The 21,502-nt window shown below is 34.6% G+C and overlaps 1 protein-coding gene across 1 annotated transcript in view; it reads left to right on the top strand.

Moving 5' to 3' along the window:
* tweek (transmembrane protein KIAA1109 homolog tweek) overlaps window positions 1-21,502 on the top strand; it is an 806,203-nt gene that overhangs the window by 59,461 nt on the left and 725,240 nt on the right. The window contains 3 exon segments of the mRNA XM_090388226.1: window positions 4,108-4,378; window positions 13,825-13,997; window positions 18,837-18,962. Of these exon segments, the coding sequence (XP_090244352.1) occupies window positions 4,108-4,378; window positions 13,825-13,997; window positions 18,837-18,962 (570 nt within the window).

Below are 21,502 nucleotides of genomic sequence, written 5' to 3'. Positions count from 1 at the left end.
CTTTCTTTTAGCCAGCCAAAAGTTTGTTAATAGAAGTTTGTAATAACTATACCAGACAAACATTTGTCATTTATTTTAAAAGTGAAGATTCCTGTTTTATTGAGGTATCTTTCTGAAGTATGTTATTTTGATTTAAACAGTGACATCTAGTAACTTTTGCAAATTTTTTAATATCACATCTGGTGTTTGCAGAAATTAATGTGTTTTTAGCAGATAAAACTTTAAGTACCCGAATGAACCCAAATATGCTCTCAAATGTCTTTAAGATCCCACTGATTCTCACTGCTATTTGTGTCTGGTGAATCTGGCCATAGCACATGCTGCATATCATTCCTGCATAATTTATGCTCTGTGGTATCAACAGGCAGGCACCACCCAGGTACAAGCATGTTTAGATACACCCTTCAGGTTATAGGGCCCTCCAGACTATTAAGGACCTGTACTGTATTGCAAAACTTTCCCCCATGCGAGAACATTATTACTATCACCACCACTATGAGCCTGCTTTCACAGAAGGAAGGCATCATTCAGAATTTATTGCTTCATGAGGTTTATTTGCAACCATCATGTGTTTGTCAGTACTGGATATTGTGAATATGATTATTTGATCATATGAAATTCTTGTGGAATGATATATGTTTGCCTGGAACCATTGTTTGAACTCATTGTTTGCTGTGCTGTGAATATGGAATCTTTGACAGGTGGTTGACACCATCAAAAATTTGTCATTACCAAACAGTATGAATATAATTCATCTGATCACATTAAATGCTTTTGGAATTAATATAGCTTGCCTTGAACCATTATCTCTAGATCCTTGAATGCTGTGCAGATGTATGTGAGATCTGTGACATTTGATTGACAAAAGAGTTGATTTGTAGGACAGTTGGGTAACACCAATGTCCGTCTCATTCCTTTTCAAATTCAAGGATATTGACATGTTGGACAGACATCTTGTGTAATCGAGACCTGATAATACAATCAACACTAAAATATATCACAAACCTACAAATTAAATGTTTCTTATCCTCTAAAATGTATCAGACAAATGTGTTAGTGAATAATCCATTGTTCTGTTTCAAAAGCATACAACCCCCATTATGTGAACATTTCAGCCTATATGAAGTAATCCTAATAAAATATTTCTAACAAAAAAATGCACATAGTTTTCTTTAAATGAAACTTACTAAACATACTGTTATCTGCCAATTATTTCACCCATGAAGGAGTTTTTTACCAACAAGTATTTGGAGGTACCAATGGGCAGTTCCATAAATGGACATCTCTCTGAATTTCACCTTCTGGAAATAGAGAATCACATCATTTCCAAGTACTCTTCCCCATCCCTTAAATTTTATGGAAGGTATGTAGATGATTGTCTGCTTATAGGCAAACCAGATACCATAAATACAATCTTTCATGAGTTAAATAATGTAGATGAAAGGCAGTAATTCACAATAGAAAATGAAGAAAACAACAGCATAAACTTCTTAAATCTAACATTAATGAGAAATGCTACCAAAATCAACACTAAAATATATCACAAACCTACAAATTAAATATTAGTTTGTCTCAATTACACAAGTTGTCTGTCCAACATGTTGTAGTATAAAATTTTGAGACAATAGGATTCAGATAATGTTTTTTTATACAAATTCAAGGATATCAGTAGTTAACAAGTTGCAAGAGGATGATACCTGAGGTGTCATTATTAACAAATAATTAAAGAAATAAAACACTGTTATACCACGTGATTTTTGGATTAAGATATACAGTGGGTAGAGATGATCTGTTTTACTGGTTGCTTCATCTCAGATGTTGTTATTGAAGTATGTTATTATATTTTTTAAAAGTATTATCAATTCCTTAGGACTAAAACCCAAGCTCTATAACACAAATGGTAGTAATATAAGTACCTCATTTTTTTAATACGTTGAAAGATATGTTTGAAAAGGCAGTCATCTTCAGCAGTCTGTAAATATTTCATATGAATAGGAGAGGAGGTAATAATTTCTCAGTGAAGCTGATCAGCAAAACTAGAAACCATATGTAGAGAGAATGTTAATGTAAATTAAAAGTGATACTAATAATTTCCATTATTTTTATTATCAGGTAAGTACAAACATACAACTTTTATTTTTACAGGCAGATGATACAGCAAATGCAGAAAGAAAATCAGGTAAACCAGATAAAGGTGGCATGTCAGGGACTGAGATCTCTACATTTTATTTTTATTATATTTTTATTAGCATTAACATAGGCATATGATGCAAGAAAGCAAGCTTATGCAGCATCAGCCAATATAAAAAAAAAACACTACCATTTCACCCCTCCGTTCGTTCGAAATACCTGTCCAGCTGAGCCTTAAATTTATTTAGGCTATCAACTTCCACAACAAGAGATGGAAGTCTGTTCCACCAACCAACTACCCGATGGCTAAAGGCAAATTTCCGGGTAGTTGGTTGGTTCCACCAACTAAGGTGGGTTCCACCAACTAACATTTCTGGGTAGTTGGTTGGTTCCACCAACCAACTACCCAGAAATGTATGGTGGAATTTAGTCCCTCATATTAAAAGACCATATTTTAGTCTCATATTGAAGAACTATATTTTATCTCCTCATTTTAAAGAACTAATTGCAGCCACCTTAGTACAGTAGAAGCATTATTACTCGGCATTTGGACAACTAGAAAGCTCTAGTAACTACAATATTTATATTCTAGAAGAAGAGCAGTAGTTTAATCAATTCCATTCATTTTCTTCATGGGCCATATTGAAAAAAAATGTAACTTATTGGTTTCTTTTTTTGGCATAAAACTGATGAAACTTCAAGTAGATATTTTAACATTTTTTTCTTTTATTATAGAACACTTAGTACATATTACAGAATGCAAAGAAAGGTGCATTCCATGTAATGTATGATATTTTAGATACCACATATCATATTAAAGAACTTACAAAATGCAAAAAAATACTTATTTACTGCTTGTTGTGTCTGCTGTATAAAAAAAAAAAAAGTTTGACATTATGATTTGGTCATTTCAGTTGGCTTGAAGAATTGAATACTGTAGTTATTTGCATTTCTGTGGCTACATGTACCAGTGATATTGATGAAGAGAAGGAGTCAATATTTATTTTTAACTGATGTTACAATGCTGTAATAATAAGTATAATTTTTAAAAATAAAATAAGATTAAATTTTATTTGTGTTGATTGCTGTATTGTACTTTTTATTGGCTATAATAAGGTTTACATTGATACATATCCAAAATTTTAGATTTACTATCATTATTCGTTTTTTCCCCCCTAGGTTGATGGGACATTCATTTAACTGGAAAATTTAGATAATGTGTGCTGGATAACAAAGCTTTTGTTGTAGTTTTAACATGGGTTGCCTTACTGGCTTCATGATTCTTTTTAACTGTAAAGACAATACTTCTTTCCTTTCTCTCTATAAAATTGACAGACTTACTTTCTTGAATCTTGTTACACTGTCCATCTGTACATGATCAGTGATTAAGGAGGGGAAAAGATTATTCTCTTGTGGCCTGTGCTTATCACGATAGATCTAGTTTTATCTAAAGTTGTTTTTAATAGTAATATTTTGCAAGAAAGGATTACTCATGATTTATTGTGTGGTATATCTTCAAACTCAGGAATAACTATTTGCCTTTCAGTTTATTAAAATGACCCCACTCTCTGTCACTGGAAATATGCCAAGTGGCATCCTAACAGCCACAGAAATGAACAGCTATTGTCAAGTTACCAATTTTATAAAAAGCACAACTTCTTGAGAAATATGCCCTAGTATTAATGAAAAAAATAAATTGAACTCACAATGGCAGACCTCAATTATATTAAAGCACAATTTTTAACTAAAAACTTTCCCTTAGTAAAGTGAAGGTAATTGGTGATTCCCAAATTTGAAGTACCAAAGGATAACATTGGTAATCATTTCTTGAAAAGTAATTAATAATACTGTTATAAATGAACTTAACCATTCTCTGTTAATTTAATGTAATATAAAACAATTAATTTATATTATTTTATATTTGTGTTGGAGTTTTAATCAGTTCTATAGTTTTTAATTTTTCCCTTTCTTTTGAAGGGACATTTGGCTTTTGGTAACCGTCTGCTGCCAACAACTCTGACAATTAATTTTGAAGAAGCACATATTGTATATACAACTAAACCAGCATGTTCTCGTCTAGATCAATTTACACACATTGCCAAGTGTAAAGCCGAAAATTTTAAAGTGATTTTAGCTCCTAGTCCCAAATATGCCGGTTTATCAGATGAACCACCCCGTTTTATGGGGGAAGGATTTGTTGTTCTTCAGTCAAACCTTGTAGACTTATATTACTATCAAGATGAACCAGGTTAGTCATAGCTGCCTTGAATATTTTCTACATTTTCTTATTATAGTTGATAAAGCAATTCATACTGTGTATTAATCAGTAAAGTCAGATAATTCATGTTGGTTATTTCTTTTGAAATGCATAATATATGGAATAAATGAGATAGCGTCCTAAATGTCAAAACTGATATCAGGATTATTACAAATTTTGAAATGCAGCTTTGTGGAAAACTTGTGTAATGTGGGTTTTTTAATATATGTATATTATCTAATTTTGTATTTATAATTTTCTTTGCTTAATTACAATATTGATATTATTAATGTGGTTATCCTTCAAAATTATTGATATTGATTTGCATATGTCGATTTTCCTATATACATACTTTATTTGGTAAGATTGTGAATATGGGTTCTGCATGTGGGGGACTTGTTACATAATGTTAAATTTGGAAGTTTGGTTCAAGAGATATCCTGTGTTTACTTCAAAAGGACTTAGCAATGTTTAAAATATGTAATTTGGTTAAATTGAAACCTATTGTAAGACCTGTGTTCATTTCCATCATACCTGTAAAATTTTACATCTAGACATAGTTCTTGAAATGGATCATGACACCTTGCTTCTATTCAGGAGGTCTGAAAGCTGATCTGCTAGTTTTTCATGCACCTGAAATTGTCCTATCACTTATTCAGTAAATTAACAAACCATCCTTGACACCTTTGCCAGCTTTAAAAAAATTCAAAAAATCAACCTACTTCCTTTTATTTACTGCTGCAAGCATTGCTAAGACCTGTGTGTCACACAATAAGTAAAATAAGTAAAGCAGATTATAAAATAAAAAACATGATTAAACTTTTTGTAAGATCTGATATGTTGCAATTACAGAATGAACAGCTTCCAGGATGATTTCAGTGTAAACAACAAAATAGTGCAGCTGTTAAGTTATTTCTTGAAAATAGCACTTAGGAATCTAGTTGTGTATATTATTCCAGTTTTTTTTTTTTTTTTTTAGATATGCTCCTGTTTTCTTCTTGGCGGAGGGAACTGGAGCATAAGTGAACAGCATTTTGTTTACAAAGCACCACACAAAGCTACCTTCTGTAATATAGTAGTTGTACAGTTAGCTTGTGTGATGCTTTGTAAACAAAATGCTGTAAAATTATTTCTCTGTGAAGTAATTATTTATGGAAGGTCAGATGCTGTGTAACAGGAGGAGATCTCTGTACTTTCTAGGCTTATGGGGGATTGACTGGAGGTCTTAACCTGATGTGTATCATGTTAGTAGGTAGCTAGCAACATGGCTGCTGAACAAATAAGGATGGGCTGCCAGTGTGGGACTAAAAGACCAAATTAGATAAACTCTAGACTGATACATTCATTGTGGTAGGATAAAGCAATAAATACAGTGTCTGGGATGTCACCCAGACCAGCAGGAACCCTGCTGTAGTTCAAGGAACCAGGACACACAGTGAATAGTACCATCCATCAGAATAGATACCACCGCCAATATTAGGTGCTTAAATTTCATGTAAACACAATTAATGGAAGAACAGGTTTGATATCAGAATAGTAGGTGCATCGTTAAAAGTGTAGTGAGGTGTGGAAAAGTAAAGGGAAAAAAGCAGAACTGTATATATTTAACTTTTTTTTTTATCCACAGTTGTTTTCTATGGTTTCTACTGATTGTGCCATGTAAGTGTAGTGTGTTCATTATATAGATTTGTGGCAGTGTTGTCTTCCTCAAGTTTTAATGGTGTAGATGAGTATACATTGTTTTTGTTTTCAAGGGCATATAAGCTGATAAGCATTCTGAGGCAGTTCTTTTCCAAGTTTACTACATACTACTTCTGTTCTACATTAGCCTAATTCCCTAGGTATCCAATGTATGTTAGATAAAGGGTTTATCATATGTTTGAGACTTTTTGTTCCCCTCCTCCCCTCCTTTGGCGTTTGGTAATTTTACCAACTGTGATTCTGATACCATAAATTCTGTTTTGAATCCTGAAGTAATTCTGAAATAATTCAGATACTGAATTTTTTTTTTTTTTTTTTTTTTCAAACTAAGGCAGTGGGCTAACTAAGGATGTTAAAGCTTGGGGGACATTTTTAAATTTATCAATGAAGTAATCTTAATTTATGCAACATTAAGTTATACAATGTAATATATTGGTAACCAATTTGAGCAACAAAAGGAAAGAAATATGCACAAAATAATTTCAGAAAATTCTTTATGCAAGGTCCACTTATTTCTGGAGCTTCATCTTTAAGGGAAGTTGAAACTATTGATATTGATATTTCTGAATTGAAGTTAAAGAGTGTTAATTTTTTTGGAGGCATATGATATGCACTACCTATATTTAAAAAATTGTGTTAATTTTAGTAATAATGCTGTAAAAATAATTCTGCATTAATTTAGTGTTATAATTTTTTTTTTTTTTTGCCACACTTTGCCTATACTACAGTACTGTTAAAAGAATAAAAGACTGTATTGCACTGTGTAATAATTCTGTATTCTATATAATTGTATTTGACTTTGTTGCATTTTGCCTTGTACTGTAACTTTTATGCATTATACATTACACTTTTAAATTACCATAAGAAATGCAGCATCTCTCCTTTCAAAGGAATACTGTACAGTAATATTGCAAAACTAGATGAGGTTCATAACTAAAATACTTGTTAAATACAACAAAAATTATATAATAATGATAAGGTTTTTATTGATTGAAGACTTTATAATTAATTGTGGTTGATTGTAGTGTTAAAATTGATGTGGGTTAATTCATAGTTTTAGGCTGTAGATATAACTCTCCTCTAGTCAGAGGAGAGTTATACCTATAGTCTTTCAATTTTCCAGCCCATTACTGAAAACAGAAAACTTAAATTTCCTATTCAGTTTTCACCATCTTCTAACCGAGACGAAAGTTCTTTTACATTCCATGATTTCGGGTAGCATATGTTTAAAATTTCTTTCAATGGTATCGTTATTTTCTTTATTTAATTTAAAATCACCCTGTTGCATTAATAACTTATCTTTTAAGGATAAAACCCTGGCTAGCCAGCGCCTCCGTAGCCAGGTGGGCAGGAGCAGCAGTGCATAGCACACGCTTCTTGATTAGACAGGGGTTTGAGCCCGTGACCACCAAATACGGAGGATGCGGAAAGGTCAGGGAATGACCACCACATATTCCCGGAGCAATATGGCCTTAGTTGCTAATGCTCCTGAAAACCAAAACAACAACTCTGGCTAGCCAAGTGGGTAAAGTGCCTGCCTGGCAACCCAAAGGGCGCAGGTTCGAATCCCGCCTCGGGCTTGGATCAGAGTAAAATGCAAAAACTTTGAGAGGTGCATTATGGCCACAGAAGCCAATGCGTCAACAACTAACAAAAAAAAAAAATAAATAATAATTTTAAGGATAAAACAATGCATTATTTAATAACTTGTCATGAGGTAATTTTTTTACTTTTGATTTTGATTCCTTCAAATTCTTTCAACTTCAACATGCTCTCAATTTTAGCTTCATAATTTCCTTCAGAATTTTTTAAATTAGCAATAGCATTGATAGAAAGAAAGCATTGATAAATTAAGAAATTCCAAATTTAAAAGTTGATTTAATAATCTGGAATATTTAACTTCTGATTCAAAATGTTTGCACAAAGCGGGTTAATTCCTCCAACCCACAGTTGCCGCCTGCAAGCTACAAGCTGCTCATTGTGGCCTGAACACACGACCGATCTTTATAGTTTCTACGTCAAGTTCTTTAGAAATCATCCTTAATTCGCGCTAGTTTTTTGGAGATTGGTGATAGTTTTTTTTTTTTTTTTTTAATTATTGCGTGTATGCCATTATATTTTAGAACATTTTCTGCACGGTGAAAGGCTCGACAAAGTTTCAAAATCTGCCAACATTTCATCTTCGTAAAGTTTATATAATATCTTAGTTGCCTAAATCCCCCCCCTCCCACATTGCAACTCTCACTAGTTCTTTGAATATTGTGCAAAATATCAGAATCACATGGATATTCAGCTACTGTGACCATGTAAACATAGACAGAAGAAATTTACTGGAAGGCAAGGATCACTCACTTCTCCGAAAAACATATGCCCATTTGTTGGAGTAAAGGGGAACCACAACACAGGTTGACCAGAGGCTATAATCTGTGTCAAGAATCTTCTTAATCCTCTGACTGGCTAGCTATGGAAAGCATATTGACTTGCGCGACTTCTCGGTATATGACTGCATAGTTTTACTGACCACTAACATTGTGAAACGGTAATCCCTTTCACCCTTAATTCGCACTTTCTAATTACCTAAATTGCCTCAAGCCCAGAGGTGAGAACAATGCACACAGTTGTCTCTCCTAAACCATTCGTTACGTGGAAATTTTCTTCGTTCAGCGGAAACTATTTAAATTTAATTACCAAGGGGAATAAAAAAAAATCGCGACTGTAATTAAATCAAAAATGAAGCAATTTTAAAATATATAACCGATCAATTGCGTCATTAAAATGCTGGGAATGGGGGCCCCGCTTGCCCCACCATAGTTTCGGCCCTGGATACTCAATAATTGCATTCAGGATTTCATTTGTAAAATAAATGATCATCTCAACAATGGGCTCGCAAATTTTCAAAAAAAAATAACAATGGGCTCTCACGAGCCCACTATAGCTCACCACTGGTAAGAGGTATTCCTTTTCAAGCCATCTTCCTATATGTGTTTTGGACAAGTCTGCTTGGCTATCAGTGGATGAATACAGGATAACCGTGTCTTAACAATAATTATAAAGTCATTTACTATGAGTAGTAATTTAATTAGCTGTAGAGTAGGATACAATGTGGAAGGTATAACAATAAATTTTGGAACTATTTTGGAAGAAAGGGTAGGACAATAGAAACCAGTTACAAAGAAAGAATAGTATTAGTTGGAGTTTTGAATGGCAGGGCAGGAAATGACAATTGCACCTTTGGCAGTATTGAGAAAAAGTTGAGGAGAATTGTAATGTCAGACGCTCCATCACAACTTTAGTATATTCTGGAAAGGAAATTTTTGAACCTCATGACATTGCCAATACTTTGGAATTCTTTTTAAGAATTTTTTCCTTGGCTACTCATGAGCCTGCTTTCCAAAAGCATAACCAGTGCAAATACAAATTAAATTTCAATTCCACCCACAAATTTTCATATCATCAATCTCTAACCATATCTGAGCTCAGTCATGGTTCCTTAAAGCACATTATAAACATTAATTTCTACTTAATCACTTATTAAGTAGAAATTAATGTTTTTGTAAAGTTAGGTCAACATCAGCTATCATGGTTAAGGCAGAATAATCATTTGATCATAATTTGTTGATTTCGAAAATAGCATTCAGATGCAGCAAGACCTGCATGCATTTGGCCTTGTGAGGCCAGCTAAAAGTCATTCACAACTCTTAACAGCTTCTCCTTAATGTAGTTGTAGATGTGCATGTTATCAGTAATGGGTAAAAAGAGTTATCATTGTTGACTACTTTTTACTTAAAAATTTCCAGCTAGCAGAATGGATACATATAAGGACTTTCTTATTTATGTAATTCCTCTACATACAAAAAAAAATTGGTGTTTTCATCACTCAGTACCCAAAACCATGGTGGTGGAATGATTCCCTCCCTCCCCAGGTTTCAAGCAGTCAGCATGCTGTTTACATAAAATTTCCTTCTGAAAAGTGAAACAAGTATTATGCTAATTTCATCCAAGCAAAACATAATTCTTCTATTGTTTCTTTCATGAAAGAGTGAACCAGAAAGTAGTGTACCAGCTACTCTGGTGTATCCTAGGAATTTGGCCCAAAGGCATAGAGAATGAGTTGAAGCTCAAGAAAGGTGACCTGTTCCACCTTCCTCCTAGGATGACACTTTATGATATTTCACCAATCTGAAAAGCTAGAAATTTTCTAAGATGAAGTATCCAGAATCATTAACTTGTTTCCTGGTATATATACCCATCAAAGAGTCCAAGCCATTCTTTTGGCTTTTGGGTGGATGTATCAGAAAGTGAGTTAATGTTTAGACTTAACGTTATCCCTTAGTCTGTAATCAATTTCAATAAGACCCTGTGGCATCATAGGCTCACCTGTTATGTCAGTTTTGAAAAAAAAGAAAGAAAAGAAACACGACAGTAGTTGCTGATTTCAGGACAATATCATTTACCTCTCCCTACTCCAAAATTTCTAGAGAAATGGGTCATCATGAACTTGATCTGCAATCATTGCTCACAGGCCTACCCACAATCACTGTGTAATGTCTAACAGATTAGTGCTCACCTTTCTTACAGCTTTATCATAGATGATAGTCCATGCCTGGATGCAGATTAGGCACTATACTACTGAGCTACTGATTTAATTACCTAAAAAATACTTTTGTTTCTCTGGCTCTATACTCCAGCTCCTAAGGGATATGCTAATGAAGTGAACACTCAGTTTCAGATCCAGTAATCATCATCATAGGTTGCCATCCCATCTTGTGTTGGCGATTAGCATCTGTCATAAACATCATGAATAATTATTCACCATTTTTGCCTGCCCATTCCTTCAATTTTTTCCAGCCATGATATTCTTCTTCCTCTTACCATTAATTCTTCCAGTCAGAATGATTTGTGACACTGCATATTCTTCATGATGTCTCATAATGTGAGCAAAAAAAAAGAAGTTTTTTGTTTCTTGATTAGAGACAGCAATTTCCTTTCTCTGCTTACTGATCTTAACACTTCCACATTTGTTACTTTAGCTGTCCATGGAATGTGTAATATTCTTCTGCACATGTACATCCTGAATGCCTCCAATTTCTTAATCGTTGCTTTGTTTAATGTCGGTATGTGACTTTATACTGACATTAAGTCTCGCAGCCATAGAATAGTGTGGACCAGATGTAGCACTCCATTACTCTTAGTCGAAGATTTAGATCCAATTGCAGATTACATAAAATGCCTTTCATTTTGCAAAAGGCTGATCTTGCAATTTCAACCTTTCTTTTTATTTCAGTTGAATCATCCCCTTTGTTATTAATTTCTCTTCCTAAATAGACATAACTGTTGACTTTTTCAATCAGCCTCCTATTGACCATAAGTGTGAGATTTGTATAATTCTTGGGGCCAACTATGATCCATTTAGTTTTACTGGGATATCTCAAAGACCCATCTTATTACTTTCTGCATTAACTATTTCTATGAGTGTTTGAAGATCAGAATCACTTCCTGCAATGATGATTGTATGGCATAGCATATATTATTGATGACTATTTTCCATTTAAAGCAATTTCTTCTGCTCTATCTTCCAATGTCTCCTTTATAATATTTTCAGAATAGCGATTGAACAGTAATGGAGATAGAATGCACCCCCGTCGAACACCTCTCATAATTTCTTCTGTCAGCTCATCTTCCACTCTCACCATAGCACTCTGATTATAGTACAGATTCTCGATTATTTGGATGGCTTTGCTGGTGCAGGAGAGCAAACAGTTTTCTATGCTGAACTTTGTCAAATGCTTTTTCATAGTCTATTAAACAAGCAAAGACATCTTGTTGCATTTCCAGACATCTTTCTATTAATACCGAAAGACTGAACATAGCTTCTCTGGTACCTACACCCTTCCTAAATCCAAACTGAGTTTTCCCTGTTTCCTTTTCACATGTACCCTGGATGTGAAGAAAAATTATTCTTAAAAATATCTTTAATGTATGACTTATGAGGTTGATTGTTTGATATTCTGCACAATTCTTTTCATTTGCCTTTTTTGGTAATGGTATCAAGGTTTATTTTAACCAATCCTGAGGAATCTTTCCTGAGTCATAAACTTTGTTGAGCTGATGTCAGAGCCTTGATACCATTTCACCCAGCAATTTTAGATATTCTGTCACTATTCCATCCTCTCCAGCAGCCTTATCACTCTTTGCCATTTTCAAAGCCTTCGTCATTTCACTTTGAAGTATCTTTTGGCCCTCAAGATCTATTTCTTTCACACTTCCTTTTATCTCTTCACCCTCTTTGAACAACTGTGATATATACTTTTCCCAGATCTGCTTTTTGTCTTTCAAATCCATCACCTGCTTTCTCTGTTTTATCAACTATGTGCATCTGGGTCTTTTTCTTGTACAATCCGGCCATCTCCTTTACACTTCTATGCAGAATAGAATAATCATGGCGCTTCTGCAGTTCCTCAATTTCTTGGCATCTTTCTTCCAGCCACAGGCTTCCTTAATTTTCTGTTCAATTTTACAATGTATCTCCTTATATTTTTGTTCATGGCTGTTTTTGTAACAATTTCTCTTTTCATTCAGTTCTAATATCTCTGCTGTCATCCAGGCATGTTTCCTTTTCTGTCTCCCCTTTTTCAAAAGGTTTTTCTCTGCTATCTTAAGGGCAGTCTTCATGTTATCCCTCATCATTTCTTCTCTCGTTCTGTTCTGATTGCAAACTTCTACCTGTGTTTCTACGACTGTAAATGTCTGTGCTACCTCCTCATTGTTCAACTTTCTTCTATCTATCTGAAGGCTTCTTTTTTCTACCTGTGATATATAAAAATAGTTCCAGTGTTTAGATGATAAGTGATATTTTTTCTTTATGGTTTGAAAGTGAGTTTGTACCACTTCCATTGGTGAACTTCAAGAGAAGGCTCTGTTACTGTTGAATCACTGCCCAGCTCATCCTTTGGCTGATGTCCTGAAACTGAATGATGGCAAGATCAGAATCTCATTTTTACCAAGGAATGCAATGGCACTAATTCAGCCCATGAATCAGGCCGTCAAAGCCTACCATTGTGGTGAGCAAGTTACTTGCTGGTGTTGTGATTTCAGAAATTCAAGTTTTAGAATTTCTTTAAACGTTAACCAATAAATTTCTTTAAACGTTAATATTGTATGCAACTGAAAGACGTTGCATACAATATTGATTAGTGTGGGAGAAAGTAAGCTCAACAGCAATTGAAAACTGTTGTTGAAAAATGTAGTGGTAAAGACGAGATTCACAAACAATAACCTTGAATTGGTGGCAGTTTTGGAGCAAATGACTTGGCTGTTTAGATTGAAGTGGATATGGAAGCTCCAGTAGTGCATTACCTGAGTGTGAAAGATATTAGAGATAATTCACAAGAGTTGCTACTATCATTTTATGCAAATGGCATCACAAAAAAAGATGAATTCAGCAGTTGTCTAGAATTTAGGGCACCATTGTGATGTCTGTTTCCAGGCTTGTGTCTTCTCAGATGGTTTCTCTATTCAGTAGAAATCATCTGAGGCCATGTGTTGAATGTAGAAATTCATGTACTTTTTCAAATGCAATAATAATGATTTCAGATGTAATAATAATATGTATTGATCTTATTCTCATTTGTGATAAGTACTTATAATTTATTCTGAAGAGTTTTGATCTCTGGCATAACTAGAAATTATCTGCTATTGCTTTCTGTTAATTGATAACAGAATTTTTGTATTTATAGGGTTTGTATCAGCAGAACCAGAAATGATAGAATTGGCAAATGGGGATATTGTTCAAAGGTGCACATCTCCACTCTGGGGAATTGAAATTAAATGTGGTAAAGGAACAGATTTCAGTTATGGACCATGGGCTGATCGGCAGCGAGAACATTTATATAAATTTTTCTTTCCTCAGGTAGGTATATATTTATAAAATGAAAATAAATCTACAGCCATTGTCAATCCACTGCAGGATGGAGGCCTCCTCAACAAGTCAAGTTAAGGGAATTGGCCATAATCTGCCACTCTGGTCCAGTGTAGGTTGGCAGATTGACCATATTTAGCAGTCAGGTGCTTGAAAAACCCTGGTCTGAAAGACTGTGTGCTAATGCACTCCCCCTCCTGACCACTTGGCTATAGAGGCCATTATATATAAAAACACACATGCTAAGTTTTTGTAACTCACATGTTGTTTTCAATTACATGTTAGGTGTGACAGAGAATTTAATATGCTAGTTAGTCGAGAGAGAGAGAGAGAGAGAGAGACTCTTAATATTGAATTGTTGTTTGTTGAAGGTCAAGAATTCTTACCTTTGTTTGTTTGTAATTTTTAGGTTTAAATCTAGATTTATTTCAAAGTACCAATCGGTCGGAGCCCTTGAATAGTGCCGTTTGTAAACCATTGCCAAGTGGTTTTGCCATGTAAGTGGGAGCATGAACTTGCTGGATGGAATATCCAGTATTGTGTGTCAACCACATTTTTTTCAGATTTCTCTTGATGTTAGATGGAGCTGGTATTATGAATACAGAGTGATTTAGCTGTTGATATATTGCTCTCATTATGAAGTATCATTAACCCATTTGATTTCACTTACAGATGACCACATTACCTTTCATATTTAGGGGTTCAGTATTTATTTATAAGAGTCAGCCACCATATATATTTTAGACTGATAAGGACAGTTTCATGCTGTAGAAGATCTATTTTCATTTTATATTTGATCTGCTGTTTTTATGTGCATAAGTTTTTAACACCCAAATTGCTGATTCAGAGAGGATCAATTGATGCATTATTAACTGTCACTCAGACTTGCAATACCAGATGCATTAATAACAGAAGTGAGGATGTTTGTATTTTTCTTATTTTTGACACTTTATCCATTCATGCCATCCAAGAATTTGTATGGTTCTTCCTTGAATTTATTCAAACCATCCATTTCCACAATAACAACAGATGGAAGCCTGTTCCTACAATTAACCACCTGGTCGAAGGAAAACTTCTGCACATCTATCCTGCAACCATCCTTCCTCAACTTAAATTTATGCCTTCTCATGTTTAGTCTCAACAAGAGGAAAAATGCCATTCATATTCAGCTTACTCAATCTATTTAAAGCTTTAAACACCTCAATCAGATCTCCCTGCAGGTGCCTGGTCTCGAGATGCTGCAATTTGCAGAACTGAAGCCTTTCTAGGTAAGAGCACTCGTTTGTTCCTTTCACCAATCTGGTTGCTCTTCTCTGCACCCATTCCACCAGACGTGATCCTTTCTAAAATGAGGCCTCCGGACTTGTATACTGTACTCAAGATGTGGCCTAACATGGCCTTATACAAAGGGATAATCACCTCCTTATCCCTGCTGATAGTTTCTGTGTAACATTGACAAAACACAATGAGCTGTCATGGAAGCATGTCTGCACTGCTTGGAGAATTTCATATCTGACTGAGCAATTACCACCGGGTCTTTTTTATTTTCCACTGCACAGTTGATAAGTTACTTTGGGATTACTGTTACTCATATACAGTACTTTGCATTTGTCAGTGGTAAACTTCATCTGCCATTTCTCAGCCCATCAAACCAATTTTCCTAGATCTTGTTGCAGTAGCTCACCCTGATTACTGTTGTTAACCACCCTGCCAACTTTGTATCATCTGCAAAGTTTGACATTCAGCCTGATATACCTTCAGGTCAGTTATTGTAACCAATTAACTAAGGAATAATCAATGTAACCTAACCAAGGAATTATCTTTCTTTTCAATTTTATCTTCTTCTTCTTCTTCTTCTTCTTGGTCCTTAACTGGCAGCTGGGGGAGGCGGTTGGCCACGCAACCAGTATGCTGCTGTAGGTACCGCAGGGTTTCGGACTTGCTCTGTGATGTTCTTCCATACTTTACGATCCATGGTGTCAGTCCTGGCCTGGTTAAGGTCGAGACGTCTGCTCTTCAAGTAATTTTCCACTTGCTTGGCCCACGTTTTCCTAGGCACGGTCCGTTGGATGCTCCATTGGGTGGGTCGTTGTCTCCAAAGGAGTGTGGATGGTATTCTGTTCGTGCCCATTCTACATACATGGCCAAACCATCTAAGCCTTCGCTTCTGGATTTGGTCGGCAATGGTTGGTTGGTGTTGGCATCTGGTGCGGATGGTATCATTAGTGATGCGGTCACGAAGTGAGATGCCCAAAATCTGCCGCAGGCATCGCATTTGGAATACCTCAGGTTTGTTTAAATCTAGCTTGAGACAAATCCATGTTTCTGATCCGTAAAGGAGAATGGGCAGGATCAAAGTCCAGAAGAGTCGGATTTTAGTCTTTGAGGAAATGTTGGTCCTCTTCCACAGACACCATTTGAGTGAGGCGAACGCAGTGGCCGCCTGTCCAATTCTGCTGTGGATTTCCATGGTGGATGCAACTTTCTTCTCCTGGACCAGCGACCCAAGGTATTTAAAGTCCTGCACTTGCTCGATCTGGACGCCTTCGAGATAGATGGTGGCTTGCGACCCATCTATTGTCAGGGCCTTTGTCTTATCAGCATTGAAATTTTATCTACATTTATAAGAGGTAGCTACCATATATTTTAGACAATTGATAAAGAGAGTTTCCACTGTTTGAAGGTGCCTGTGCATATTTTAGTAGTTATATATATTTCATCTTGATTTTTAATCTGCTGTTTGATGTTCACAACTTTATAAAATTTAGATTTTTTTACAGGCTTAATAAATCACTTTTGAATGCTAAATATGTTATGGTCAGTTGACTCCTGTTTATTTGGCACCCTCTGTGGTCTGTGGAAATCTAAGCCCAGTGACATTAAAAACATGGGGAATCTCTTACAGGTGTTGTTTGTTTACCTTTTTGATTTACTTCTTTTTGGGTAATTTTCATATTTTGATGTTTTTTAATTTGTATTGATGTGCATGCATCATCATAAAATTGAAAAGGGTTGTTCTTTCTATTGAACAAAAATTTCAGTTCATAATAAACATGATAAAGGTCCTAAAATTTCAACTTTAATGTGGGAGTACAAATAGTGTTGAATAAATTGTGTGTTTGTGAATAAGTATTCTTCATTTTGTTAATTAACCAGGGAAAATTAATTTTTTAACCAACTTGGATAATAACATGTATACAAAGCGTCTTTTATTTAATTTTATTTATGTTTTAATTTAAAAACATCATTGAGATAAATTAAAAATGGAATTCCCTCTGGGTTATGAAAAACATTTCAGTATCTAAAGAAAATATATGAACAACATTTTATTAATTTGTCTAGTTATTTTCTTTTATGTGAAAAATTGTGCTGCCATACCATTTATTAGAAAATTGAGCATTCTAATATCTACACACTTCCTGTCATAGTAAAAGTAAGTGACTTGTTATGTGCTGGGTTACATGGTGCAATGGATCTATACAGACAACTGTAGTGCCTTTGTGGAGTCATGAGAAAGGAAGGCAATGTCAGTGATCACATGGGATGCATGATCTTAAGTACTTGTGCATTGGCAGAGTTCATTCATCTATGAAAGTAGACAGTGTCTAGGCTATTTATTCAGTGGCTACTGTATGACAAAATGAGCAGTGAGAAGAATAAATCCAGCCTGAAGAAGATTGATATATTCATGGCCGGCCAGAACACAGATGTTTGGCCTACAGCGTACACATTTTAGACAATCACCAAAACTTTCAACACTGGATACCAGGAATCCATTTCTATCAGCAAAACATGCAGGCAGCTTAGGAAATTGCTGTACAGCCACATGTGTCTATGTGAGTATACAGCAATCTCCAGCCTTGTGATTTATGAGTGGAACAGATTAATCCATTTGCTGTGATGTTGGGCCTAAAGTCAGTGGTCACATGACCACTGGAAACATATGTATGATCAGATGAATTACCGTTCCCATTATTTAGCATTGATGGATGCACGAGGGTCTGGTGAAAGTTACATGAAGTAGTGTATCTCAGTTGCATCCTGCCCTCTGTGCATGCTTTTGATGGTGGTCTCCTGTGGAGACTTTTTATGATATGGCATTCACCTTGCTATTTCAAAAGGTCTTGTTATCTGTAGGATGTATCTCAACATTCTTACAGATGAGGTTCATCACATAATGTTAATATTGATCCAATCCCAGATGGGATTGGATTATTTCAAGGCGATAATGCCCTAGGAATTCAGGATTAAGCAGAATGGAATGCAGGAATGTAGAACACTCCTGAAATATGGAGCATCTGCCATTCTTGCATAGTTTCAGATAATCCTATTGAAAGTCTGGGATTGTCTTTAATGAGGTCTGATGTTGACATCAATAACCAAGGAATCAAAGAGATTTAAAGGTCATTCTCAAATAGAAATAGAATAACATCACCAGCAATATAGCAAGCCAACCGGGCTAGCCCGGTGGGTAAAGTGCCTGCCTGGCAACCCAAAGGTCGGGGGTTCGAATCCCGCCTCGGGCTTGTATCAAAGTACTGCAAAAACCTTGGGAGGTGCATTATGGTCACAGAAGCCAATGCACCAACAACTACCGGAAAAAAACAAAAAAAAAACCAGCAACACTTGTGCACATCTAGTTGAATATATGCCATGCAGGTTTGCCACAGTCATTATTACTAAAGATGGGCCTGCATGCAGTGATGCATTTTCTGTTATTTTGGTAGAGTAGCATATATTTTTCTTAATACAGAAAATAAAACTTTCCTCTCAATTATTTATTTATTTTTCTCTTTTCCTGAATTTAAATTATGAAATTTTTCATTATAGGATTACCAGCCATTGAATATTGTCAAACCATTTGAGGTTGGTGAAAAACGCCAGTGTGAATCATTTGATATAAGGCTTAGTACACTAGCTGAAGCAACAGTTGATATTCTGTTTTCAAAAGAAAAAGTAAGCACTTTTCTTGGAATTAAATTTCTTAAAATTTTTATTTATTGTGTTAGAATGGACAGCATTTTTTTTGTTTATGTAGTGTAGCTTGACCACCTGCTTTTCTGAAACTATTTGACTTTTCATCCATAGAGCCAATATCATATAGTGCCTATTTTATGCATGCTGTAGATAAATATTTTTAATGCACAAATTCATTTATAAATTAAAGTGAAACTTTTTTTTTTTGAAAAATTTGAGCTACTGAGAGAATAAAAAACCCACACTCTTCTGTTTGAGACCAGGTGACTCAGTTTTGCTTGTAAAGACTAAGAAAATAAACGTTTGCTCATGTCATTTTTAGAAAAAATGACAGGAGACAAGCCCACTACTGGCATGGAGACCAACAACATATATAGTATATACATGTACATACAGGATGATGCAGCCTATATAACAAGGGTGCACAAGTATCGTAGCCTGCTGGTAAATTTGGCCCTTTAAACAAGTTTATCAGGTCCACAGAGTAATTCAAGAAATAATAAATTTATTTTTAAAAGAAAATTTATAGTTAATGCAACTGGTTTGAATTTTTTGTTTATCATTATTATTAATTTTATTATTAGCTATTGATAAAGGTGCATTTTATTATAAATCAACAGAATTTATTTGGAAGAAATCTTCGTGATGACCTTATGATGAAAGCAGTAACAGCAATGGTAAATTTAATAAAATTCATTCTTTCTGTTACTACTTTCAACATGTGCTGCTTTAATCATCACCTGTTTACATATTTCCTTGGAGAAATCAAAGCAGAATACAAAGGCTTGTATATCACTGCAAAATAGGCCATGCAAGATTGCCATTACCTTTGTTGCTAAAGGTGGACCTATGTGCTACGATCCATTCTCTGATATTTTGCTCTTGAGTAGAGAAAAATATTTGGCAAGATTCCTGAATTTATATAATGAAATTGTAATATGTCCATGTAAAAGAACAGATTGCTACCAATATTGAGCTGCCCAATTGGCAATGTGATTTTAGTTTTTTTAGTTGATGTTACTAATTAATTTAATGATTTAAGGCAAAATTACAAGGAAATGGCTAAGAACAAGGAAATGCCTAATTAATATGTCAGAGAATGTATCATTATAATTTTGTCTGAATGCATTTACTTCAAAACCAAACTTTTTAAATGTCAAATACAACCAAATTTTCATTTCCAAAACCGTACAAAGATGTTTGAAAAACAAAACATAAGTGAATTTATTCAAGTACAGCAGATTAATAGTAGACTTGTAGAGCTATTTGCATTGAAATTCTTGGATTTCACAGCACTAAAAAGCAATAGGGTTGTTTTCTGATCCCTTTGCATCAATGAACCAAATTGAATTGAATGTGCATAAACCAAAATTTAAAGCAGAGAATTTTTTTTAGCATTTTAGAAAGATCTACATCTGAATAAGATGTAGCTCTTTCTAAAATGCTATTGAATAAGAATTGATATTATATTGAAATACTTTGCTATTGAATAAGAATTGATATTATATTGCAGTACTTTGAATATCAAATTTCTTATATTTAAAATATATGAAAATATTTTGAATAATCTCCTTTTCTACACAAGTATGTTTGACAGCAGATGTATGAGATGTGATCAGAAGGGCTAGGCACATTGTATTTTGAAATTTTAGCATCATAGTGAGTTGCAATTTGTCACGTCTTCAGTATCTCATCTAGACATAGAATGCATGAATAATCATCACTCATTTATCTGCAACTTACCTTCAACTTCAAAAAACCAATGATTCAATTACTCGTGTTTGTGATCTGATTAGGAGTGATTGACATTTAATTGTCCACAAAGTTTGTGGTGAAATTGGTATTTCTTATGGGACATGTCAATCAAGATTTGGGAATATGATATGTTTTTCAGCTAAGTTTGTGCCTCACATTCTCATTGGTGATGTAGAGGAAAGCGAGTTTTCCCTTGTCAGGATATTTGCAAATATCACTGGTCGGCATCAGTTTCCTCCCTGTGAAATAATTTCGACAGCTTCTTGTAAGAAATATGTTCAAAAACTCTGATATGTGCTTAAAAATATTGTAGGTTAATGATCAAAAACCAAGACCTGTAATTAGTTTAATCATCTTTTCCCATATTTTATCTATTTATTGTTAAAATTTTTTTTCAAGAACATTTGGGAGAGCTTTCTACAATGTTTGAGAATATGTTATGTGCAGAAGAAAGGTTGTGATGTTTCTGGAAGGTTCTAGAACTTTCGACAGCTCTCTAGAAACATTGAGCCTTCTAGAAATTTCTCTACCTTCTCTATCGCTGGTTCCTCACTATGATACAATGCCAGTGCAAAGCCACCAGAAACTTATGGACTTGACTCTGATTCAGGGTTCTGCACCAAGCAAGCATTTTCATATTTCAAAAAAGTATGTGTTTCAGAGAGTGAGTGGTGAGAAGTGTTTGTAAACAAGTGTAAATTGTGAACTGTGTTTAAATTAGATATAAAAATCTACAATTTCTTAATTGTGTTGTTATGTGCGCA

The sequence above is a fragment of the Mastigoproctus giganteus genome, chromosome 2 (assembly GCF_048544385.1).
Source record: "Mastigoproctus giganteus isolate SK-2022 chromosome 2, ASM4854438v1, whole genome shotgun sequence".
Taxonomy (NCBI): domain Eukaryota; kingdom Metazoa; phylum Arthropoda; class Arachnida; order Uropygi; family Thelyphonidae; genus Mastigoproctus; species Mastigoproctus giganteus.
Note: the sequence above shows the minus strand (reverse complement) of the source record. Positions and strands in the feature narration are given on the sequence as shown.